The sequence below is a fragment of the Staurois parvus genome, unplaced genomic scaffold, assembly GCF_062004578.1.
Source record: "Staurois parvus isolate SC_StPar_1 unplaced genomic scaffold, SC_StPar_1.0 ptg000006l, whole genome shotgun sequence".
NCBI classification, from domain to species: domain Eukaryota; kingdom Metazoa; phylum Chordata; class Amphibia; order Anura; family Ranidae; genus Staurois; species Staurois parvus.
In genome coordinates, this window is record NW_028317802.1 from 11,096,406 (window position 1) to 11,124,320 (window position 27,915).

At 39.3% G+C, this 27,915-nt stretch overlaps 1 protein-coding gene across 23 annotated transcripts in view; it reads right to left on the minus strand.

Moving 5' to 3' along the window:
- The window catches only part of LOC149474338 (protocadherin alpha-C2-like), a 371,807-nt gene that overhangs the window by 63,965 nt on the left and 279,927 nt on the right, over nt 1-27,915 (minus strand). Inside the window, exon 1 of one of the 23 annotated variants that reach the window (XM_089660419.1) lies at nt 23,673-26,768. The exons of 21 other annotated variants lie outside the window; for them this stretch is intronic. In XM_089660419.1, coding sequence (XP_089516545.1) covers nt 23,673-26,171 — 2,499 coding nt within the window. In that variant the 5' untranslated portion in view covers nt 26,172-26,768. Of the gene's footprint in view, nt 1-23,672; nt 26,769-27,915 lie in introns of those variants that run through there. One more of the 23 variants, XM_089659512.1, reaches the window with a different exon arrangement.

Here is a 27,915-nt window from a genome sequence, read left to right on the forward strand (position 1 = left end):
TTGTCAACGCTTAATTGAACAAGCTGAAGTTAGAAGCTAATGGGCTACCATGCATAACTGCAACAGATTTGGCACTCTTCCAGTTTTAGTAAATCAACCCCACTGTATGCTTTTCTGCTACATTTATTCCTAAGACAGAATCCTCCTAAAGTGGCAGGGAAAATATCACATTTTTATATTGCACAGGTGGAGGATGATGCCCTGTAAACACTTTATTATATGCTATGAGTAGACATGGACTCAAACATCACCCGTTTGTGTGTTCGGTAAGGGCCTGGTAAGCCTCAGGCGCTTGATCGTTCCCCCCTTTCCTGCCTGCCAGGCCTGTGCTCAGATCAAAGGTCTGAAAGGAATTTATGGGGGACCCCACACTTCCCCCCCCATTTGTTGGGGGTGGGGTTCCCCTTGAAAGTCCTACCAGACCTAAAGGGCCTGGTATGGCTTTTAGGGGAATCCCACACAATGTTTTTTTTATTTTTTACCATGGGGTCCCTCCTAACCTTCCTACCAGACCTAAAGGATCTATTATGGATTAAGGGGGGGACCCCATGATTTTTATTTTTTTTATATAAAAATGTAATAAAAAAAATGTCAGGTTCAATATATTGTACAGATGTGCAAGTTTGCAGGTAGTTTAAGGGAACATGATATTTAAAGGAATTTTTCTTTTTTTCTTTACTTTAAGCAATGAAAAATGCCTGTCTCTTTAAAAACTGTACTTTTTGAATTTTTTTTTTTCTACTGATTCATGTCCCTCAGAGCAGTACCCAAGTTCCCATACCCTTTTTATGGCCAAAAATTTTCATATAAGCCTTCAAAATGGGTACTATTGAATGTACAAGTTCGAGTCCCAAGTCCCAGACTTGCATTGAGTTTGAAGTTCGCGGTTGAACATCCATTAAGTTTAAATATTCGACTGCGAACCGAACACGGGGGTGTTCAGCCCATCACTAGCTATGAGTAGCCAGTCAGAACTGATCATTCCGATCTGGACTTTACTCAATCCACTAATAAGCACTCACAGGAAACACCGGGAAATCTGCAGCAAAAAATACTGGCGTTTTAATGATATTATCAAACAAGCATTATTAACTCATAATAAAAAAAAGTTTTAATATCTTTCTATTACCATTATAATAGAAGCCTTTGTTACCTTAACTCTTTAAGAAACATGTCAAATAATAACTAGGGATATGCTACCTAGCATTTAATGTAGAAACACGCTAGTTAAATATGATGATTGGTTCACATTTTTACAGATATAATGTCGTTTTGTTATTTTAGTGTATATATAGATTTGTAAATTAGCCACTAATTGGAACTCTCAATGGTTCAGTGTAACTATTTTCTTAAAGTATTGGGAAGACTATCTTTTCCCTTGAATGCTAATCATAAAACACAAGACAAGACCACAGCTTGATAGAGCAGCCTAAGCCATTGAATAAATTATTTTACAAATTATTTTACATATTTAAGTATTATTATCACTGCTGACAAAATATTAGTATAAAATCCCAGCCTAACAGCTGCATGGAAAGCATAAGCAGTCAGACCTCTTGATAGCTATGCCTGAATGCTGCAAATAAGCATTCAATATGGCTGAGCCTCAAGTAAGGTTGTTATTACACTACTCTGGACACTAACATAAGCAAAAAAAAAAGTGTTATTTTTTGTGTGATTTTGTCTTACTTTGTGAACTGCTGCTTGTCCAAACCTTTTTGCACTCACTTTTACTACTTTTAAGTCTGCTTAAACTTCCTTTATATAGACCAGTGATTTCTATAGTGGGCGATATGACCACCTGGGGGGTGCTGGAATGATCTAGGGGACACAATGAAAATAAGGGGGAGATGGAAGCATAACATTCATACATGCTTCATCTGTTGTGTAGCATAGAGTCAAAGTCATAGTGATTACTTTATTTTATAAAGTATAATTTATAACTGGGCAGTGGTTAAATCTGCTAACAGGCCTTAAAGCCCAACTCTGGGCAGAAAAAAAGATCTCTTGCAGTAGGGTTGCACCTGCACTGCAAGGTTTAAGTGCTCATTTTGTAAATGGGCCAGGAGAAACTCTTTTCCCCCATTAAAGGTTGCTCCTCCATGATCCAGCAGTGGACTGTTCCTGGCGTCCCTTCCTCCATGCTGCTCTGGGCTTAATGACTTCTGGACTCAGGACCACTAGAACGTAGGGTTGCAAGTTCTGCAGAAACCAGTCTGGGGCTCAGAGGAGCAGAGAATCAGGTAAGTCTCCTTTCATCTTTCCCCTACAATGTAGGTAGAAATACAGATACATAAAAGAAGGCAACATTTTCACCATACCTTTATGTTTGTTTTCTTAAAGAAAGCAGATTTCCAGGGGGGCACTGAATTTACTTTTTGTTTTGTTTTTTTAATGAAAAGGGGGTGGTAGGCCAAATAGGTTTGGGAACCTCTGGTAAAGACAAAATGACATAGCAGAGGGTGAACAGACATTTTTTCTTACTCAGAGCATTTCTAACTCAGCGTATAGTATAGTGCCTTTACACAAACTATCCTTTGGAACAAAACTTTACACACAAAAAGAGAAGAGGAAAATGTTGTAGCTGGTAACAAATGAGGAATGAATACTCTATTAAATATGCTTTTATTTAGTAGTATTAGTTCGATTTTTTTCAATGTTAAATAGCAAGCTTGGACTAATGTAAGAATGCATATTCCATACTTGGCTGGATCCTGTGGAAGCTGCTATTACAGTGATCCTCCCTTTCCTCCAAGTCAATTCCTGTCAGACAATGCCTTGCATTTTTCAAAACAAATGCAAAGAATTCTCTGATTGGAAAAAGTTGGAGAGGCTGGGTGGTGACATCACAATCTCCACTTCATCCAGTCAGAGTATTCATTGAAAAAAATACCAGGTGTTCTTTGCTGCCTGTGCAGAGCAGGTAACTTCCTGTGGTTACAATTCATCAGAGCAGCTGCTTATCCTTGTACTTGAAGAATAGTGAGGATCACTGCAGTACTGTTGGCTACTGCAGTGATTATCTGTATTCACGGAATTGGCCAGATATGGCATATGAATATGTACATTAGCCCAAGCTGGACCAATGCAACTATGAATAAAAATACACCGGAAATCAGGGAATTCGAGCAGGTACCTTCTGATCCCTCTTGTACCACATTGTATTGTAGCTTTAATGTCTGCCTTAATTTTGTAAAGCACTGTGCAAGCTGTTGGTGATATATAAATTCTGCATAATAATAATTCAGCTTTGAGAACAAGCTCACAAAATGCTGTTATATGTCCTAGGTTAGTTAAAATAATAAAAGGAAGGATCAATTGATCCATTGGTTAGCTCTACACCTTGCTGCTGTGAGATAGTCTGACAGATTGCAGCCTAATGCAATTTAGTTTATTTATACTGTACATGATAAATTGCTTCTACTCCTATATAACTGTATTTGCTTTTTAGGTCTATCCTGTGAGAGAAGGATAAATACAATAAAATCAGAACAGAATATATTCAAGTTGGAATTAGCAACTATAGTTTTGTACAAGGGCATATGTTCTGAGAATGGGACCTAAATCAAAATTTCGATAAGACCCTCCTCAGCCTCTCTCCATGCACAACAGGGGACCAAGGTACAGATAGACTGGAGATAAAAGCTGCAAGGGAAGAGGGCTGCTGTGCTGCAAGGAACTGACTTTTGACAATAGTTTTCCAGCTCAATTCTCCTTTTCAACAAAAAATGCTCTATTTTGGGATATAAAAATGCCATGACCTTGGTGCAAAATCTAATCCCTCTAATGGCCATGACAGCAAGCAAGAGCTGAAAGAGGTACTCTATTAGTTAGCAAAGAAGAAAAAATGAGTACTAGTAAAAAAGAGCCATTGTATTATTTTATATTACATTATTCTTAAAATTGCTTCATACACTTATTGTGAAACTCTTGTACAAACTTCTTAAACTTTGTTTTTTTATAGCCTCAGGAAAACTGTGATTAGAATACAGATGTAATTTCAGAATGCTGGCAGAGTTGTGCCTGATGTTCTGAAGACAATAAATCTACTGTAGGATAGGAAGGAAGACTGGGCTGTACTGAATAGACATAGAGTAGGTTTTATTGTACAGAAAAGGGGGGTGATATGAAAATATGAAGTCTCCTCCTAGTTTCTTCCTTATTGAAGATTTCATAGGTGTCTAAATTGGCATGAACTACAGCTTCTCCAGCCTGTATTGATATGGTACTGCATCTCTGGCATATTAACATACATATAGACTCTCTATGTTTAAACGTAAAAACAAAAATGTAAAATACTGCAGTTTACAACTGCAAATGTGGTTGCTACATTAATTTTCTTTGTTTTTGCCTTCTTTGGTTTTTCACCTGGTGATCTGGTCAGTAACACACTTCCTGTTTTAGGATGTCTCCACTCTGGATGGAGAAGCAGCAGAGACATTTTTGGACAGCAGCATTGTTAATCTGGGGATATTCTAGCAGATTTAGATGACCTTGACTGAATTAATTAAAACTGAACTCCAGCTATCCCATTTTGAATAGTTACAGAATCAGAAAACTGACTATTGTAAGCACTCATCAGATTTAAATGATTTGCCTCAATCATCTACTGCAACTTTTGCTGGACAGCTTGATTTATTAAATTAAGTTGAAAAATACCAGACTTACATGCAGGGTCAACAGGCTGAGGGAGCAATATGCACTTACAAATAGCCCTCCATGAAACATTTGTAAATTAACCGATTTTAGAACTGGAGGAAAAGATCCTTTTATGATTTATTTCATGTAACTTCCATTTTTATTTTACTAGGGTTATGTTCCACAGGTGCTGTCAGATGCACACGTATCCATAATGGAAGCAAACACAAAGGCACATTCTGCTGTTCTGAAAAGATCAAAGATTCAAATCTCAAGATAGTAGCAGCTAAAAGGACACAGACAGCAAATGGAAAACAAAGCTCAAATGTAAACAGAACTCATAAGCAGTTTTATAAAAAAAAACTGGAATGTCTGCATTCTGGTAAAATATCACACATTGATGGGTTCAGCATTGTCAAATGTTCAAAAATCTATCACGACAGAAACTGGGTATCCAATACTGCTAACTCTTTTGCAGTATCTAGCTCACTGTTGGACATGTTCATCTTGTGGTTTTAGTATTTAGTAATTTACTAACCAGTAATAAAATACAGGTTAGGACTGCTGATTGCTCACCTAAAGTGATTGTAAACCCTTACCCTGTAAATGAATCCAGTTTAAAATAGAGATGAAAGGCAAAACATTTGTGTATAGATATAAAACACATTATAAATAAATGTTTTCCCTTTTTGATAAATTATCACATTCCTTATCCTTCTGCATAAGAGCTGGGGGAAGTCAAAAGGCTCTCATCTTCCCAGTGAAAGGGTGTGCAGGGAGGGGTGTCAGAACAAGTCTAATAATTGGAGGAGACCACACTGAGTTTCCAGCATAGCTAGAGAACTGACCATGCTGTGTTCTCATACCTAGTGTAGTCAGTTTTTATAGGAAGCAGAGGGACTGGAAGGAACACCAGGGATTTCACACAAAGGAAGCAACAGAACAGGATACTTTTTCATACAAGTACATGGTAGAGCAGGCACATATCAAGAATTGGAAATGTTGGGTTTGCATATTCTTCAATGCTTTAATGACTCTATAAACAGCAAGGCCACAGAAGCACATGTCAAAAAACTAGCATTTTTTCATACAATTAGCCATTCATTTCATGGTGGGCTCAATTTTAAAATTGCAGCTAGAGGTAAACACATTTTCCTATTCTTGGTCCATGGCTGCAAAGTGTGGAACAGAAATATGAATTACAGCACATTCATACACTTATTTCTATAAAACAACTTGGATAAAAATTCACATTCTCACTCTCTGTCAGTATTGGTTCCACCTATGCTGTTTGGATGTTATATGGTCAAGACATTTTAAATGAAACAATATAATAAATCACATCTCTGATTTTGATACAAAAAATCTCTACATGTGCATGCTAGTGTTTTGTTAAAATGATTATTCTCCAGGAGACTCTGCTTTGCAGCAACCAGTTTTGAGAAATAAAACATGACATTTGGAGTCAGACACATTGTCATCTGTTAAGTAATTTTCTAGATCACAAAGTAGATAAAAATAAGAAGAACAGATTGGAAAACAGACACTCACAACTATCTGCAGAATGTATGCATCTTAATTTGGCATACAGTGCATTACAGTGATCCAAGTCAAAGCTTTGAAATCCTGTTTTCTGGCACCATTCTTTCTTGGAAAGACCATGAAATATGACCAATTTGAATCAATAGAAAAGGAAGTGTTTAATTTGGAGCATGCAGTCTCCACTGTGTATAAATCCTATTGTATGCATTTTTATTGTGTCATATCAAAAGGACTGAATAATGACTTATTTGACATTCTACCTATATTACGTTTTGTGTAATATCTTTATTTTTCAAATGCAAAATAATACTGTTATGCATCAAAAAGCATGTGACTAAAATCTAAAGGTGTGCCATTTGCCTGCTGTTGTGTCACTAACTGATCTCCAACTCATAAGTGTAACTGGTAAGAGCATACCCAATGTCAGATGATGGGATAGCTGGCAAAGCATGGTATTATACACCTTATAAATGAGCAGTGACAATGATGGTATCAGACAACAAAGTATAGAACAATATAGACACCTCATACATGGGAAACAACCATGATGCTATCACACATCTAATGCATTGGCAGTGCCCATGATGATATTGGACATCTTACTTATGGATAGTGACCATAATGACATTAGAAATGTTATACATTGGGTATGTCTATCATGATGTCATACTCTTTATAAATGGATAGTGTCCATAATGATATCAGACACCTTATACATTGGTAGTGGATATGATGATATTGGATACTTTTATACACGGGGTGTGACCATGATGTTATCAAGCACCTTATACATGGATAGTGTTCATAATGATATCAGACATTTTATACATTGGTAGTGCAGATGTTAAACAAACACCTTGGTTAGGATCCATGATGATAAAAGACAATTTATGCAAGGAAGTGTCTATAATGATACTGGGCACATTTTACATGGATAGTGTCCATAATGATATCAGACATTTTATACATTGGTAGTGCAGATATTAAAAAAAACACCTTGGTCAGGATCCATGATGATAAAAGACAATTTATGCAAGGAAGTATCTATAATGATACTGGACTCCGTATACATGGATAGTGGCAATGATGATATACCTTATACATGGGAAGTTACTGAATACTGAGCTTCACTACTGTTGTTCCAAAGTTCTGAAACAAAGGGTTCAGAATTGCTACACCACTGATTCTCTTTCTGGAGCTAGAAGTGGCTAAGCTCTAAGGAAACTCAGGTCCCAGAATTATTTGCACCCCCCAGGCAGAAAAACAAATTATCAGAGGGATTTTAACAAGTCCCTGATCTATCCAAAACTAAAAACAACGTTTGGACTTTAAATACACTTTAAAGTGAACATAGATCCACTTTATAGCATGTGTTACTGATAATATGTTAACATATAAAGACATTAAATAGTAAATAAGCATTCCATTGCAAATTATGTGGGTTTGCTAATGTTATCAAAAATATTAACCTTAATCATGTGAAGTCAAGCATTTCTCACTCCATATTTTGCTTACAAATATGTCAAATGTCATTTCATGTTTACAAGGTCATCTGCAATCTCAGCATATAGCACATAATCTTGCTGTGAATCATTGCTTATGGATTTAGTTTAATCTAAAAGCCCAGTTACCATGGTTAAAGATCATAAATAATTAGATGACCTAACAATATCCAGTAGACATTAAACTAATGAGATATTTAATTCAGTTACTGAGAATCCTATCTGTATAATCTTTATGAGATCTGAACAGACAGTGACAGACTGATTTTGTTTGAATTAGTAGCTTGCACAAGTTCATTTGATGTTCTAGTTTTTTATTTTATATCAAAGCAAATGTAGTCAAAGCTTTCCAGACCAGTACACTATACTATTTTCTTTATAGTATGTATAAAAAGAGCAAGTATGTGTGAAATAACAGCATTCTCTCTCTATAGGATGTTATGAATGTAATGTAGGAAGAATATGAGACACATTTCAAACAGATTTATCGGTCCTCCAGTCTTTGTGTTTTGTTATTGTCTGCACTCTGTATAAGCACACTTTTAATAATTAATGTACTTAGCTGCATACTTAGCTGCATTATACAGTATTTTGGCACATTATAAAGGATAACATTAATAATTATCTTTTATTATGCAGTCCTCACATCTATATTTGTGGACACACAACTCCTCAAATACTACGACAATTGCCTGTTACTTGTACCTCATTTTGTAAGGAAATTTGTATTGGAAGAAGAATTGTGCTGATGTTCGGGGCAGGCAGCAGCCAGTGAAGGAGTGCTGAAAAATCATATACAGAAGGCATTGCTCCAATTCATGGCTTTTAGAAAATTCAATTGATGACATTATACACATTTATTCTCCTTTAGCATACAAAAGGGAGGGGTTCTACCAACATTAACCTTTTCACTGCCAGGCCCTAAGCTCCAGTGTTAAACTCAGGTGGCCAGACCATTTTTGTAATTTTTTCCATTGCTTTTTAATGTTCCTTTATAGCTTTTAGAGTTTGTAAAAGACTCCGAACTCATATATTTTCTCAAAGCACATGACCAGTAAAATAAAAAGAAGTTGCTACAGATTTTTAAGGCCTGGCGATATTTGCACAAATGTTTATCAAAACAATATTTTCACTAAAAATACACTAACATTACACAAACAGAAACACAGCACATTTATCAAAATTCCTGCTAACTTCCTACTAAATATAAAAGCTTAACCTATATTGAGTTAACAAATAACAAATATTTGTAAAATTAAATTGTACCTTTCTGCAAACTGGTGAAAATCAAATATACACAAAAATTTCACTAAAAATCTAGAGGTTTTAGTTTTTCCCTTACAGCTTTCAGAGTTTGTAAAAGACCCCCAAACCATATATTTTTTTAAAGCACATGACCAGTAGAACAAAAATAAGGTGCTACTGATTATTTTAGGCCCCACAATTTTTGCAAACATGTCTAGCAAATTACTGTTTTTGCTAAAAAATAAAAACCACTAAAATCCTTATTACCATACATAAACAAAACATAACTATATAACATTTCTGCTAAATGTCTACTAAGGCCTCATTCAATGAGGTGTGCTAAAGTGTACGCCCACGGAGGACCGTGTTTACCCACATGGGGATGCACAGGTGTTCTGTGCATCCTTGTGCAGACTGTCCTATTCACGTCAGTTGGAATGCAGTGGCTGCAAGGATCTGACATCCATGTAGGTATAGGTGCATGGCCCCAAAAGCATACAGTGTAAGTTCAGGGACATGCCCCCACATGGATGTCAAGTTGGGAGCAGTGGCTGTGTCCGTGATATGGATAGGGCTGCCTGCACAGAAATGCACAGAACATCTGTGCATTCCCATGCAGTCAATCATGGCCCCACAGTAGTATGTGTCCCAATTGACATCAATGGGACTGCCTGCATAGAGATGCAAGGAAAACCTGTGCAGTAGTATACCCTGTGTGAATTAAGCCTTAGGCTTTGTTTAGACTTGCAGTTGGAGGGACAGCAAAAATGCACAGTTGAGCTGTGTTTTTGCCACCCACTAACCACCCCCTTTATGCTTCAGTGGGCAGCGGATGGAGGTGTTTATATGCTGGGCTGCGATGCTTTGTGCTCGTGGCAAAGTTGACCTGACTTGTAGCAATGCTGCCTGGCAAATGCTACACATTCAAGTCAATGGGAAATCGCCACAAACACCCCACAACTATGTGCAACGTTGTGGCTCATTTGTCTGCAAAAATGGGGTTAAAACGGGTGGTGAGAAGGTGTTGCACCACTTCCTCACTGTCTGTCATTAGCCTCTGGAGCGTAGCCTTGGGTTTCAGAGGTAAGGGAGATTTAGATGCATGTCTAAATCTACCCTTAGCCCTGGTTCAAACTAGCACTGGTTCCGGCTCCCGCAACCACCCACAGCTGAAGGTGCTTTTACTGCTTTTCCTAAATATGCAAACTATTTACTATGCATAGTCTGAACATAGGTTCCCTTTAGGTTGAACCTTATTACTTAGCTAATGATAGCCATATGTGATACATTTGTTATTTCTGTTTATTTGTGAATTACTGTTGCAAATAGAAAAGGATCTGCAACACCAAGATGAGTAACTATAATTCAGGGGGGGAGACTACCAGAGAATGCAATGAAAGGGGAGAGGGCATTATGGAAGGAGTAGCCAACATGTTGATATTAGAGTGCAGAAGACAGATACTATTCCTCTGTAGTATTATTTGATTGTTCTCACATTTTGTTCTGTACTTTTTGTCTCTGATTTTATTTTCAAAACAATGCTAACATCACTTCACTGGTATCTGCAGTCTCTGCATCATATAACTCTCCTGTACTCTGTATTAAATTACATTAAATTGATTACAATGCTACGCAGACTGCCTTAAAAACATACTGAATGTTGTACAGTGAAGAAATAGCTGTAACAATGGACATTCCAAGATGTTGCTTGCAGTGGGAGCAATAAATGAAAGCTTTAGACAGAATACAAATCCCATCAAACTTATTTATTATGAGGTTATGTGCACCTTTTATTTTTCTCAGTGTGAGCTAGTGTCTTAACAATCAATGTTACATTTAACAAACCTACACAGGCAAAAGGATCATGACCACAAGAGCAATTCTCTATTAAAAAACCTGAAATCTAATCAGAAGGCAGATTATTGTGGTAAAGTAGAACTATGGCTTTCAGTAAAAACATGTGTTCTGCAGTTTTTAAATGCATCTGCTTTTACAGTTTTCTCTTAGTCCCCCTAAAACGTTCTACAAATACCTGATGGTCCTGCCAATGAAGTTCACCTAACATAGTTTCCTGTGATGGTGTGGCTGCAGTTCTGAACTCCTAAAAGTTGCCTAAAAAAAGTTGGCTGTACCTACTTGCACTACACTGGGATGAAAAATGTTGCAGAGTGTGTACTACTCATTCACTGCTAAGTCACAAGCCTGTAACTTGTGAACCATATAAGTACCTGAAATAAATAAATAAAATAAAACCAGCACCTGACCACACCTAGCCCTGCCAACTGCTTTCTTGATTGACAGCACTGACTCTGTTGCTGTTGCTGAAACTGTGAGTTGCAGATCCTAAGCGGAGGAGTATGTGTGAAAATGAAAGCAGATGTGGATCACTCAAGAAAGGTAAAGAAAGTTTTTGTTCATTTATAAGGCCTTTGCACAATTTAGTAATTGGATTTAGTACTTGTTTAGATTGTCATACAGGAGCCTTTAGTTGTACTTAAAGACGTGAATATGTTATAACTAAATAAACTTGTAGTAATTTGCTTACTACATTATACATATATTCATTTAAAAAAAACACTACTTATATCCTTACCTAGAAGTAGTTACTAGATTCAGACATCTTGCAATGCACTCTGTTGTGGAAGCTCAGGGTTATTATGTGTCCCTGGGAAGGCTGGAACAGGGGGTTTTCAAAGCTTGGATGTGACTAACTGATAAACTGGGGTTTAGATCAAGGACAGTAGTATCACGGATCTAGCTCTATTCAAAATAATTTTGTGAGATCCCTTTTAATAATATTTTAATACAATGGATGCTAGTTAGCAATTGTGATAACAATTAAGTATATAACAAGCATACATTTTTATTTTAGCTCATGCTAGCATATAATCTTTCATTTTGCTTTTTTTCTCCAAGACTGGAGATATCATTAGCCACCACAAAATGAATTTCAATAATTATGTGGTTTATATGGCATGATTTAAAATCAATATACTGCTTATGGAACAAATGGAATAATTCCAGAAATAGAGAGATTGATTTTAAGTGGAAGGACCAAACTAGTAAGATCAGCCAAATGGAACACTAAATGTGAGGGCAATATTATCATGACAGGCACACTCAAATTTTTCATCATAATACTCATAAAGGCAGATCTGCACATTTACATTCTTAGGTAAGGTGCAGTGCACATAAACATAGGGATTACTATATTTCTCAAGGGCTGCAGTGGTCAAACCTTTGAATTTGAGTTCCAGGTTTATTCATTTATCTAACCATAACAAGGAGGCCTCATTCTCCCTACTGGAATTTACATTTATTTTACATTGTTAAAAATAAAGTACTGCAGAGGAAGGTAGTGCTAAGAACAACTGCAGTAAATTTTCTCGGTTGAAGTGTCCAAAATTGCCATCCAATGGTTTAGACTGATAATTCAGTTTGAAGTGGATGGATTTTTTAATGCTATTCTTTGCTAAAAAGAATGCATGTTGTTATTATCATGAACTTATATAGTTTTCTTTGCAGTTCACATAGAAAAACAAAGTTGCTTTATTTAATAAAAAAAAAGCAGTGTCACAGAATAACTATGAGCAAAAGCAATAAGTACATATATGCTACAGTCTGACACTTGCAGATTTGTTTTTTCGGAGTCAGTTATCAGTTTGTTGATTTTCTACTTCTTTTAGCATAGTGACAACATTGTTTATTCTGCAGTGGAATCACTATAGCTTTGTCACCTTTTGGACAGGGTATATACAGCAATAATCTAGGATGACCGCACATGGGATAAAGTCAACTCTTTTATTCCATCAATACAAAAGCATAGACAGCAATCACCGCATGACAGGAGACAGGAGATGTATTTGCTGTCTCCTGTCATCTTGTGATTACTGTATATGTTTTTATATATCAATGAAACAAAGGAGTTGGTTTTATCCAATGTGCGGTCCTTGGATTATTGCTGTACAGATGTTGTGGTGGTGAGCAGAACCAGCACCAGGAATGATATGTGGTAGATGGAGAGGTGTTTCTCTCTGTATACCCTTTGGACAGGGTAGTTTTAAATGAACATATAATTTTAGATGTATGTTTATGTGACCTGGTTTCTATGGTAAAAGGAATGAATCCACCTGTAAAAGGAGAAGTTGCACACTTACCTTTCTGGAAGTAGGCTAAATCTTCACTGTCTGCAACTACTATCCAGCACTTTCCAGTGTGCTTGATATAATGTTGCATGCATGGTGCTGTGGTCTATCACCTGGCTGCTACACAACTACAGAACAAGTAATGATGTAGCTGCCAGCAGAAGAAACAAGAAATGATCTATCAGAAAGAAAAGTATATAACTTCTTCATTTACAGGCTGACTCTCAAGCAATTTTTTTTAACATAGCAACAAACTCTAGCTGCTACTTTTCTTTTCTTTCTGTTGGAAAAACAGGTTTAAACCATATGAAAAAACTGACTGTTGTAAGCACCTCTGTGAGGATAATGGTTTGTCCAAATAATGTAAAAAGGGCTGAAAAGAGGTGTATAACTTTTTGGGTGAACATTTACTTCTTTACAACTTTTTTCATCCAAAACAGGAATGGTTTTACAGGTGAGGCCACTGACATTTGTTTCCCTACTTAACTTTTCTGACTGTTTTTCACTAGTTTTTCATTTGGCTAGGGTCAGTGTCACTACTGGTAGCATGAGATGACACTTGGACCCTACAGAGGTTGCACAGGCAGTCCAACTACTCCGGGATGGCACATCAATATGTGCCATTGCCAGAACGTTTGCTGTGTCTCCCAGCACAGTCTCAAGAACATGGAGGAGATTCCATGAGACAGGCTGTTACTCTAGGAGAGCTGGACAGGGCCATAGAAGGTCCTTAACCCATCATCAGGACCGGTATCTGCTTCTTTGTGCAAGGAGGAACAGGTTAAAGGATGAGCACTGCCAGACCCCTACAAAATGACCTCTAGCAGACCACTGGTGTAAATGTCTCTGACCAAACAATCAAACAGACTTCATGAGAGTGGCCTGAGGGCCTGATATCCTCTAGTGGGCCCTGTGCTTAATGCCTGCCACCATACAGCTCGATTGGCATTTGCCATTGAACACCTGAATTGGCAGGTCTGCCAATGGCATCCTGTGCTTTTCACAGATGAGAGCAGGTTCACCCTGAGCACATGTGACAGATGTGAAAGGATCTGGAAAAACCGTGGAAAATGTTATGCTGCCTGTAACATCATTCAGACCATTGTCAGACCCTACGCTGGTGCAGTGGGTCCTGGGTTCCTCCTAGTGCACGACAATGCTCGGTCTCATGTAGTGAGAGTATGCAGGCAATTCCTGGAGGATGAAGGAAATTATACCATTAAATGGCCTCCATGCTCACCTGACCTAAATCCAATAGAAAACTTCTGGGATATCAAGTTTTGGTCCATCCGACACCACCAAGTTGCACCTCAGACTGTCCAGGAGCTTAGTGATGCCCTGGTACAGATCTGGGAGGAAATACCCCAGGACACCATCCATCATCTCATTAGGAGCATGCTCCAATGTTGTCAGGCATGCATACAAGTACATGGGGGCCATACAAACTACTGAGTGCCATTTTGAGTTGCTGCAATGAAATTGCAGCAAAATGGACTAGCCTGCTGCATAAATTTCTCACTTTAATTTCAGGGTGTCTTTGAATTCAGTCCTCTGTAGGTTGATAATTTTAATTTCCATCAAATGCTGAGGCATTTTTATGTTCCTAACACATTACCCAGTCCATATCAGTATACTGTAGATATCCAGTATGATATTTTTCCCCATTGAGATCTGATGTGCTTTTAAAGTGTTCTTTTAATTTTTTTGAGCAGTGTATATTTGCTGTATTTTCTTGCTATGCTTTACATTTATAAAAAAGTATTTTATTCATAAATAAAAAATGCTGCATTTGTTGTAGGGCATGACAGTTGCTAATACTGTCACCCCCTCACATTCCTTTTCAGAGACTACATGCATGCTGATGCACATTACATAGCTAAGTCAGAGAAATGAAATGCAGCTGCTCCTGGAGAGAGTGCATTCAGAAGAGAAGTGACTGGAAAGAGTCTGAGGATGATCAGCAACACTGAGATACAAAAAAGACTGAAAAGGTAACATGTATTTTATAAAAGAAAAAACATGACAATCATTTATGACAGCAGTCCTTTAACAAGCTAAATGTCATCAATTTGTGGTTTATAGCTACTTTTAAACATTTATTTTTCTAAAATATAGAAAGAGTCAAATGTAATAACACAGCAGGGACAGAATTTACACAAAAGTATACTGTGTATGCGAGAGAATGTAATCTCATTTTTGCAGCTAAAGTTTTACATTTGAAATTTTCTAAAAGGATAATAGATAAAGTCAGCAGATGATTATTGAAAACTCCATAAAGCATGTGTCTATGCATTACTGCAACATTAATACATAATAAATTATGACAGCATCCATGCTCAGTGATGTGAAAGCATGAATCTGAATATTGCATGTGCACATACAGTGCACTTTGCAGACACAGGAGATGACTAGGACAAGGCAGCATATTAGCACGTCACCTGCTACATACAACAATATGGATAACACAGATCAGTGCCTCTCAGCAAAAGCCTGCTTACGTAAAACCAAATCAATCATCTGTCCTTTCATATTACTTTTTATATTAACTGATAAAAGTCAATTTGTGCACAAGATGACTCATGACAGAGCCTCAATCTTTTTTTTTTCTAAAGCACAGCTATTAAGTGCTGGATTGTGGAATGGTAAATGCAGATTTTAGGCCAGCTCACTGGATATTGCCAAGCTCTTAGAAGTCGTTACTGGCAAACTGTGTGTCAGTTTAATGGCTTCCAGAATTACAAATGCCTTGGCACACATTCAGCTATTGTCTCTATCACCAAAATTGTATTATGTTTTGAGATATGAACTCCAAGGAGTGCAGTTTAGAGGCAGGTGGAGTAGCTTGTAAGTTACACTCTACTCATTAATGCTAATCTTTGGATTGGATAACTTCAACATCTTTTAACATTATAACTGTACTTTTACTGGAAGCTCCATCATAAATTATTATTATTATTATACAGTATTTATATAGCGCCAAAAAGTTTGCTCAGCGCTGTACATTATAGTGGGGGACAGTACATGAGACAATACAGTAACAATACAATACACGAGGGGTTCGAGGGCCCTGCTATTTTGAGCTTACAATCTAGGAGGGAGGGGATAGTGGTACAGGAGGAAATGGCTGTGGGGGATGGAGTGGTAGGAGGAGTGGAGGAGATCGGCTGTTAGGTGAGGGCGGGGTAGGCTTCCCTAAAGAGCTGGGTTTCCAGGGTGCGCCTAAAGGTGAGGAGGGTAGATGACAGTCTGATGGATTGGGGTAGTGAGTTCCAGAGGATGGGGGAAGACCTGGAGAAGTCCTGGAATTGGGCATGGGAGGAGGAGACCAGGGAACTGGAGAGTAGGAGGTCTTGTGAGGAGCGAAGAGTACGTGTTGGGTGGTATTTGGATATCAGGTCGATGAGGTAGTTTGGGGCAGTATTATGAATAGCTTTGTACATAAATGTAAATAGACACACAGACCTCAGATGTATATGCTGCTTCTGTTACTGTGCATGCTTGGCAGTGTTGGCAACTCTGAGCTCTCCTTTGACTATTATGCAGTCAACACATTTTGGTGTGACACTAAGGGGGGTAATAAGAATACTCAGAATCTGGTACCAGTTGTTCCAATCAGCTTTTAACTCCAGCTTTTTAAATGAAAATTTTTCTAAAGGTTTATTTTTTTTTTTTATAACAAACATGTCATACTTACCTGCTCTTTGCAATGATTTTGCACAAAGCAGCCCCTTCTCCTTGGGTCCTCTTCCAGTGCTGCTGGATCCTCCCCCTTGACCAGTGCCTCCAACAGCAATCTGCTTGCTATGGGGGCACTGGTGTGTGCTCGCTCTCAAGCCACATTCTATGCATCCATAAGACAAATAGAACTGTGGCTCGGCCCCACTCCCACTCTCTCCTCATTGACTCACTAGCTGTAATTGCCAGCAGTGTGAGACAATGGCTCCCGCTGTTTTGTCTCAGCTAAAGAGGAGAGAGACACCTGGTATAGCGAAGGCTCCCATGCACATCGCTGGATTGAGATGGGGCTCTGGTGAATATTAGGGAATCAGTGGGGGGAGCAGCACACAGAAGGTATTTTACCATCAAAAAACCTTCGGCCTTTACAACCACTTTAAGCTGTGAAAATAATACCTGGAAGTGGTTACTATGCAGAGATGCACTAGGCTTTGTGTGGTCCAGTTTTAGTAAATAACCCTCACAAGGACATATTTATAAAATAATACATCTAACATTGACCAAACATTCACTGCATGTGAATCTTCCTGGCACATGTGTTGTAGATGACAGTAATTGATTCACCACCAGTGAATGTTTGGTGAAAGCCTTGTTAACTACTTTATGAATAAATCTCTAATGGTCCAAAGCAGCTGCTAAAACTGTTCTGAGACTAGAATCATACACCTTAGGAGTTAGGAGTTCAAGGGTACAGAGCTGACTATAATGTACCCACCTCTAATCTGTGACATATATAGTTCTTTATGAAACTTCAATGGATCAGACAGCAAAATAAAAAAAAACAAAATCTTAAATGCATCACTGTTGATGATCAAGCTAATTAGTCAAGCTATTATTTACACTGTATATTATTCTTTTTATATGTTTAATGTTATTATGTGGGAGGGCTGATTAATAAAACTCAGGTTAGTGCAATTCCAGCAGCCATTTTGTTTGTCACTACAGGAGTATGCCTGTAGAAATTACCCAGGAGAAGCAGCAGGCAAAGAGGGAGAAAAAGGGCATAGCAAATAAAGTTGAAAATGGAAAATTAATAATTCCTTTTGGTTGGCCAGCAAGGGGGCCTCCCAGGATCCAGAAGAGGACCAATATCGACTGAGGGGAGTAAGAGTTGCCAGCACTGGATAAGCAATCCCTGCAGGCAGAAACAGCATGAAACAGAGACCTTGATGGGTGATTACGATATCTATACCTGACTTCACCAGGTAAGAAAAAACATATACCTGGAGGTGGGTTGGGTTAGAAGGGGGTTAGAAGGAAGGGGGATTAGTGGGGGTAGGAGAAACAAAATGGGAAAAATAGATTTTGCCTGTCTTTAACATATACATGTTAGTGGTTCTAACTAACAGCTGGTTATGCTCCAGTAACCATAATCCAGCTGTGACCATAATGATTTTCAGCCAAACACAACATGATTTTAATACAACATACATATTGTAAACATTTGTCTACTAATGGTGTGTTAACGAATGTCAATGGCCGCCACCTGTAAAACCATTCCTGTTTTGGGGGTCATTGCATTGTTGCCCATATAGTGCACCTGTTGTTAATTTCATTAACACCAAAGCAGCTGAAACTGATTAACAACTCCCTCTTCTACTTAACTGACCAAATCAATATCCCAGGTGTTTAATTGACTTGATGCTATACTCTGATTAAAAAGTGTTCCATTAATTTTTTTGAGCAGTGTAGTTAGTAAGTGCTCAGTTATTTTCTAAGGCAGATGGGTATATGTGTTAAAGAAATAGCCTTGATATTATGCAAGGTGCAATAACCTACGATATCAACCAGAAATTACTGTAACTGCTCTGATACTAGTAAACAGTAATCGTGTAAAAGTGTAACTAAAGGCAAAATGTTTTTTTCATTTCGGACAGAGTATTGGGGGGGGGGGGGGGGGGGGTTAGAACCCCTGTCAGTTTTTTTTTCCCATCTGTGTTCCATTGGGGATATTTATCCACTATTAGTGTTCAAGGTCAACCCAAATTGTGGGAATTAATTTTCTGTTTACTTTCAGTGACGAGTAGAAACAGTAACACTAGAGAGAGTAAATCTTCTTAATGGGGACACAGACAGCAATAAAAACTGAAGTTGACTGTAATACGAGTTAAAGGGAAGCTGCATTCACAGGACACATGTGGCGTATAAAAAACAACAAAGTTAAATTAAGTATATACTTAATATCTTTATAAATTCATTTGAAAATAGTATCAAAAAGCACACACATATAAAAATACCCTCCTTCCACCAATAAAAATAAAACAACGTTGTCTTTTTTATTGGTGGAAGAAGGGTATTTAAATACCTATGTGTGTGATTTTTTACACTATTTTCATTCAATATTTGACATTTATAAAGATATTTTATATTTAAACTTTGTTCTTTTGATACACCACGTGTGTCCTGTGAAAGCAGCTTCCCTTTGACTGTCATTCCAGTCACCTTTTTCCTTTTGTACTAATACACATGCTCTGACTCTGAGTGAGTTGGCATATTTCTATGGTTTAAACCAGTTTACCTTTTTCCTAGCAATAAATACTGACAGGGGTCAGGATCCTTCTCCACTGTATCCTTCCCACTGGATATCACGTCATGAGATAACATTCTGAATGATGTCACATTTCAATGATATACTGCATACCTTATTTTAGTAGCTTTTTTTGCTAAATATTTTTTAAAAAACGCTATGATCTATTTTATCTCAGATTTTAAAGAGGAAAATACCATTTTGTGAATTGCACCCACAGTCCCTAATCACCACCATACCAGTCACAATGTCCCTGATCATTACCACACCAGTGGAAGTGTCCCTGATCACCACCACAGCAATCACAGTGTCACTATAAAGACTTGTTCACATGTGTGATGCAATCTGAAAAGCCATCCTTGTTCAGATCTCTCTTAAGGGAGCATTTACAGGCAGTGAGGAGGAATTGTATTGCCTCCTGCTTTAACCCCTTGGACCCCAACACAAGCAATTCCATTCACTTGAATGAGTCACAATTGGTGTGAGTGCAGGAGCAGCATCGTAACCATGGCATGTGTACACCCCTCCCCCCAACTGCTGCCACTGCAGCTAAAGTGTATAGTGGTTGAGGGGTGGTAAAACCATGGCTCAACTGTGAGGTTTTACCACCCCCAAACTAACATGTGAATGAGCCCTAACAGTGCAGCCAGTCACAACTGCCTGTTTATTGGCCACATTTCTGCCTGTTGGACCAATCCCTTGCCCGTTTGCTTACCATATCTCTGCCTGCACCTGAACTGACCTGATCAGCACATCCTGCTGATTTTGCTCCCATGAGACACCCATCCAGTCATCCCCTGCAGATAACTGCACTCCTGGAACCACAGGAAGTCTTTTGCTTATCCTTTCTTTGGCCTCAGGCACTCCTTGGCCAGTGAACATAACATTCCTAGGGGCAGTAACATACCAGTATGCTAGGCCTGCTAGCCTATAGGAACAGGGTTTGCAATAGGTGATGCTACACTAAGCTATATTCCCCGACCACTCGCATAAAGGCGACCATTACAATATAGTGGCTTTGATAAAATTGGTTGATTTGTGTGATACCCAGGATACAATGTGTGGTATATAATCAGTCCAAACATTGAAAAAGTCTCACACATGTTGTATCACAATACCAACATCATAACCATCTTTCCTGAACTCAGCGGCTAGACTCATCCACCTCACCAACCGCTCCACATCTGACACCCCCCTCTGCCAATCCCTTCATTGGCTCCCGATTGCCCAATGCATCAAATTCAAATTACTAACTCTGACCTACAAAGCAATTCACAACGCCACCCCAAACTACCTAACTGACCTGATACCCAAATACCACCCTACCCGTGCCCTTCGCTCCTCACAGGACCTCCTACTCTCTAGCTCCCTGGTCTCCTCCTCCCACGCCCAACTGCAGGACTTCTCCAGGACTTTCCCCATCCTCTGGAACTCACTACCCCAATCCATCAGACTTTCACCTACCCTCCTCACCTTCAGGCGCACCCTGAAAACCCATCTCTTCAGGGAAACCTACCCCACCCTCACCTAACAACCGATCTCCTCCACTCCTCCCACCACTCCATCCCCCACAGCCACTTCCTCCTGTACCACTATCCCCTCCCTCCTAGATTGTAAGCTCAAAGGAGCAGGGCCCTCGAACCCCTCGTGTATTGTATTGTTATTGTATTGTCTCATGTTCTGTCCCCCTCGCTATTGTACAGCGCTGAGCAAACCCTTTGGTGCTATATAAATACTGTATAATAATAATAATAACACCAAGGAGTAGTATAATGTGTTTTGGGTTGTTATTCTATACCATGTGTGAGAAATATCTTATTAAATGGACAACTTTGTGTAAAAAAAACATGTATATTGATTCCACAGTTTCCAACAACTTGTGGCAAAACTTGACGTTTTTCAAAATGTGCTCATTTTATAGGTGTTGTCACTGTCCTGGTGCTCAAGGGCCTCCAAAAATGTGATAGGGAGTCAGGAAATTAGATGCAAAATTTATGCTCCTAGAAAGCCTGAACGCGCTCTTTGAATTTTGGTCCCCTCTGTGTAAATAGGCTCTGAAAAAGTCTCACATATGTGGTATCCCCATACTTGGGAGGAGTAGCAGATTGTGTTTGAGGGAGTAATTCTAAGTGTGCTTATGCGTGTGTGTTAGAAATATCTTATTAATTGACAGCTTTGTGTAAAAAAAACATTTTCATTTTATTTCCAGGATTTTCCAAAAAACTTGTGACCAAAAATAGCATTTTCAAAAGACTCATTATGCCTCTTAGAAAATATCTTGATATGAGGGATATATCATTTGTTTGTAAACTCTATAACTTTCACACAGACTAAATAATATGCACGGATTTGGGTTACCAAAAAAATTAAGCAGAATACACTTTAACCTAAATTTATGAAGAAAGATCATTTATTTGCAAAATTTTATAAAAGAAACTAAAAAAACATTGTCTTTTTCAAGATCTTTGGTATTTATTTATTTATTTAGCAAAAAAAGATATAAAAAAAAGTGGTGACTAAATATCACCAAAAAGAAAGCTTTGTCTGTCTAAAAAAAGGATAAAACTGCCATTAGGGTACAGTGTTGCATGAAAGTTGAAAAGCTGAAAATTGGCCTGGGCAGGAAATGAGGAAATGGGTGAAAGTGTCGGGTATTGAGGTGATTAACTATTAACATTATATAATAATGGCATTTGGGTTATACCACTTACCCTCTTTTCATTTGCCCATAGTCTATAGACGCTGGATGAGCTGTACCGATGTGGGCTAACGTACCTGAGCACACACCTGGGAGCCCAGAGGATCACATTACTGCTGTGTTTGGGTGGTCACATGGTGTTTTACTATGTGATTGCTGTGTCCAATCACATAGTAAACAACAGAAAGTGAAACTAAGCATCGGTCAAGCTGCATGTATACTCACAGACTGCTGGGCAAGCCAGCCCAGTGTCCCTGATCACTGGCCCAGTGTAGTCCCCAATATATAATTCAGCCAGCGCTTGTCACCTGTCCCAGTGCTCACATTACACCACACCAATGTCGTGACCACCGCCATACCAGCATCCTGATCACTGCCAAATCCTATAACAGCACCCTGATCACCACTATACCCCATACCAGCGCCCTGATCACCCTATATGCCATACCAGCATCCTGATCACCACCACAAGTCTTAACTGGGTCCAACATTGTAGGGTCTCAACATACCAATTTTTAAATATATATCCCATAGTTTGTAGACTCCATAGTTTTCATACAGACTAAATTATACACATTGCTTTGGGTTATTTGTATCCCAAAAATTTTGAAGAATAAATTTTGGCCTAAATGTATTAAGAAAAATGTATTTGCAAAATTGTATAATATGAACTAAGCAAAAAATGGGTACAGTGTTGCATGGCTGAGTGATTGTCACTCAAAGTGTGACAGTGCTGAAAGCTGAAAATTGGCCTGGAGTGGAAGGGGGTGAAAGTGTCCGGACTTGAAGTGGTTTAGTCAGTACTATCTGCATGTGTGATGTTAAAAATGCAAAACCCGATTTCACCTTTTATCAGTAAAACTGTGAATTATTATTTTGTTCAACTTAGTTTATCACAGAGACCTCAGCACATGCAGAGATGGTTTCTGAAAACTGGAGCTGTAATTCATAGCAGCCATTACATTTACCTAGGAATAAAGAACTCCATTGGTTGCTATAGGCAACAACTTCAATTTGCTTACATTTCCATAAATTATTCACAGACATTTACTAGATCAGTAAAGATCATTCAAAACATACCTATCATGAGAGCCATACATTTTACTCCTTCAGGAAATGCAAGTTGCCTGGCAGTTATGTTGAACCACTGGTTTTATTATCTTCTTTTGAACCACTTACCAAGTGCAAAAGGCAGCAAAGTCTGAGAAGTCAGAGATTACTATTTGCATACTTATTGCAGGTGTAAAGTATTAAAGCAAGTAAGTCAGCGTGACAGCCAGGCAACAAGCATTTTCAGAAGAGGTGACAGCAAGCATTGTTGTGATAATTGTTCTAGTGCATTTGTTTAATTCACATTTCAATACTTACCTGGCAGATGCACAATTCCATAGCCCTGTATTAAGAAAGTAATGTTTCACATGAATTATAAATGCTGAAAACACAAACATGTGTCGTCTTGCTACCTTTGACAGAAAAAAGTTATTTAATGAGTTGTGCCATTTCTTAAAACTTGCCTTATGGAACTATTCAACAACAAAGCATAAAAGTTTTAATATATTAAAAACTAGAAAAATCACAAAGACAAACAACTGATTGGTTTGATACAGAGTAAGTATAAATAGTAGTATGTTTATTCTCACCTCTACAGGAGTTGTTGTTTCACTTTGTAGGATGATTAGACTATGTCTCTGTCCACTCTGGGCTGTTAAGTTTCTGTCTGCAATTACTGCATGTGGCATAGTTCCTACTGGAACACCAGTATTATAAAACATAAAAGTGTCACTTCCTGACCCTGCTGTCATGCAGGCCTTGTAGCAGTAGGTCTTTGTAAGTGATCCATTCCCCCTAACCTCAATAAAATGAGGTTGTACTTTCAATCCAGGTGGAAGTCTGGTTTCAATGTTATTGTTGGCTTGTTTATACATTTCTGTGGGATTTGGGTTCTGAACGACACAACACCCTGTGCAGCAACCAGTGCAGCATGGATCAGCATTACACTTACAGCATTTAAGAACAAAAATGACAATCAGCGTCAAAAGAAATACAAATGAAATAGAGCACAGAGCTATTATCAAATAAAGAGTCATTTCAGAGAAGCTTGTGCTATTTTTAACGTGTCTACGGGAGTCTGGGACAAGTTTTGAAATCTTGTCCACAACGGCCACACTTATAGTGGTGGAAGAGGAAAGAGGAGGTTCCCCATTGTCTCTTACAATAACAGTCAAGTTGTAGTTGCTAATACTGTCATCTGCAACTTTCCTTGTAGTCCTTATTTCTCCTGTATGCAAGTCTACCTTAAAAAGTTTAGGATCTGTGGACTTGCCTAAGTTATAAAACAACCAAGCATTTTGTCCCGAGTCTAAATCAACTGCAATAACTTTTGTAACAAGGTATTCAGCATTCGAGGCTTGGGGAATCATCTCAATGGACCTTGAACCATTTGTTGGAGCTGGAAACAAAATTGTTGGCGCGTGATCATTTTGATCTACAATAAAAACATATACAGTAGCAGTGCTGCTAAGTGGAGGGTTTCCAGCATCTTGTGCTTGAACAACAAATCGGAATTCTCTTATTTTTTCATAGTCAAATGACTGGACTGCATATATGATTCCATTGTCAGATTTGACAGAAACATATGAAGAAACAGGGAGCCCTTCAGCATCCCCTTGAAGAAGCATGTATGAAACAAAAGCATTTTCATTTAAATCTTGATCCACAGCTTTTACTGAAAACACCGACACTCCTGGGGCATTGTTTTCCGAAACATACATGGAGTAAGATGGCTCTTCAAATACTGGAGGGTTGTCATTGACATCTGAGATTTCCACATAGAGTGTTCTCTGAGATGACAGTGGTGGATTCCCAGAGTCTGTAGCTGTCACTGTGATATTGTAAGAAGGGCACTTTTCTCGATCCAGTTTACCATCAGTCACCAGTTTATAAGTATTCTTAAAGGACTTTAATTTAAATGGAAGGTTTTGCTGGATTGTTAGGCTAACTTGTTTGTTGATCCCTGAATCTTGGTCATTTACACTCATTAAAGCCACAACGGTGTCTTCCTGTGAGTTCTCAGCAACAGGAGAATAATTCGAAGTCACAACTATCTCTGGGGCATTGTCATTGGCATCAATTATTTCAACCAACACTTTGCAATGTCCTGCCATAGGAACTGGACCTTTATCAGTGGCCTGCACATAGATTTCATAGGATGATGACTTTTCAAAGTCCAACGGTCCATTTACTCTAACTTCTCCAGATTTTGCATCTATAGTAAACAACTGCCTAACTTTCTGTGGGGTATAGCTACTGAATGAATATGCAACTTCACCATTTGATCCTTCATCTGGATCAGATGCATTTAGCTTGACCACTAAAGTACCTACTGGTGAATTTTCAAGCAGACTGGCTTTGTAGGTAGACTTATCAAAGAATGGATTGTTATCATTCGTGTCCATCACATATATCAAAATCTGGGCCGTGCCAGATTTTACCGGACTGCCCCCATCTATAGCTGTCAAAACCAGCCGATGAAGAGATTTCTGTTCTCTGTCTAATGGTTTTTTCAGCACAATTTCAATCAGCTTGCTGTTTCCATTAAACGTCTTTAGGTCGAGCGCAAAGTAATCATTGTCACTCAGTTTATAAGTCTGAATAGAATTGCTGCCTATGTCAGGATCCAGTGCACTCTCAATAGGAAACCTAGCTCCAGGCACAGCTGACTCACTGATATTCAAATAGTATTCATTTCTAGGAAATTTCGGGGCATGGTCATTAATGTCTAATATCTCTATCTCGATGTTGTGCACCTCCACAGGGTTCCCTATGACGACCTCCAGATTGATTATGCAGGGAGCACTTGGGACACAAAGCGATTCTCGGTCTATTGTTCTATTTACAAATAGGACTCCATTCCCTAGATTTACATCAAAATACTGCTTGTCATTACCAGATGTGATACTGAAGCTTCGTGTGGGCAGCTGCTTGAGATCTAGACCCAGGTCACTGATGACATTGCCCACAAACGCCCCGTGATTCAACTCCTCCTTCACTGAGTACCTAAGCTGCCCTGTGACCACGTTCACCAGCATCAAGAGGGCTGCAGATAGCAGCAGCCCCACACACCTCCTAGTGAAAGCCATCTTAGCAGGTAAACAGCACTCACCCGACCCCTCCCCACAATAGCCTGACTCTCACATCCTCATTAAATCGCAGCACTTTACCATACACGGCCAGCAGGCAGGTGACACTGAGGGTGGCTGCTTCCCCAATAAATCCATGGCTTTGTTCCGATCTTCCCTGGGTGGGAGGATGCAGAGATCGGGGCCTGATTGTTCCCAGCTAGCGGTAATTCAGCAGCCTTCGCTTCATGGCTGCCCGAGTCGTCCTTGTGCCAGGGGAGGGGCGGCAAGCCGAGGCCGGCTGGATTTTCAGCACCTGAGCCGAGGACAGCGCCGGCGGCGCCTCTTCCTTCATTCATTCATTCAGCATAGAGCGGCAGTGGGCTTGGTTTCAGCACCTGCATCGTGGACAGCGCCAGAGCCGCACGTAGCTGGAGCAGCGGCTGGAACAACACGCCTTCCCGATGGAACCAATGTGTGGAATCCAGCTCGAGCTATGGACCCAGCCCCTCTGTGCTATAGCTGACTCCCTGCTTCCACTCAAAGGCTCAGCTTCAAAGCGCCAATGCATAAAACAACATGTCAGCAATACACTGGCAGCCTGCAGCTCACATGCTTCCGACCATCTCCATTCACTGTCACAGGAAAGCACAAATCCCTGCCTCTCTCCATGCTGCTGTCATTAAAAACCGACAATTTCCCACAGTAAGAAATTCTTCTCACTCATCGAGTTAACCCCCTCTGACATTCACATGGCTGCAAACATTTTACTGATGTTTTAGTTCCTGCCTTTGATTATTATTATTATACAGTATTTATAAAGCGCCAATAGTTCGCTCAGCGCTGTACATTACAAAGGGGGACAGAACATGTGACAGAACAATACCAATACAATGCAAAACATGAGGGGATCGAGGGCCCTGCTCTTTCGAGCTTACAATCTATTATTATACAGGATTTATATAGCGCCAACAGTTTGCGCAGCGCTTTACAATATAAGGGAGACAGTACAATTACAATACATTTTAGTACAGAAGGAATAGGAGGGCCCGGCTCGTAGAGCTTACAATCTAAAGGAAGGAGAGGTGATACAAAAGGTGATAGCTGCGGGGGATGATCTGGCGGAGGTGATTCAAGTACCGTTCTTAGGAGGAGGTGGGGTAGGCTTCCCTGAAGAAGTGAGTTTTCAAAGATCGCCTAAAGGCAGACAGGGTGGGGGATGACTGGACATGCTGTGGTAGGGAGTTCCAGAGCAAGGGAGAGGCTCTGGAGAAGTCCTGGAGGCGAGCGTGGGAGGAGGTGATGAGGGAGCTAGAGAGGAGGATATCATGGGAGGAGCGGAGTGGGCGATTTGGGCGGTATCTGTGGCTGAGGTTGGTGATGTAGCTAGGGGCAGTGTTGTGGATATCGTATGTACTCTCCAGCGCCTCAGGATATGTACAGCCAAAAGGGAAGATAAGGGTACCAGGACAGCGACAACCAAAAGAAATGCTTCAGGGGTGCAGCCCTCCTCAGACAGGGAAATCAGCCACTGGATAGAGAGAAAACAGGTGGCGCACACACCTAGTGCATTATCCAAGGTTTATTGTAGGAGTAATAAAAACATACTCACAGATGAAGCATGTATCTAAAAAGCATAGAAAAATGACAATGGCCACAACGCTGCCTCCATCAACAGCAAGGCTCCTACTTTCCATTTATCATACATCTGCATCAGAGACTGGTCATCAGCTCTGAGGAAAGGGATTCGTCCCTGAAACTCGTC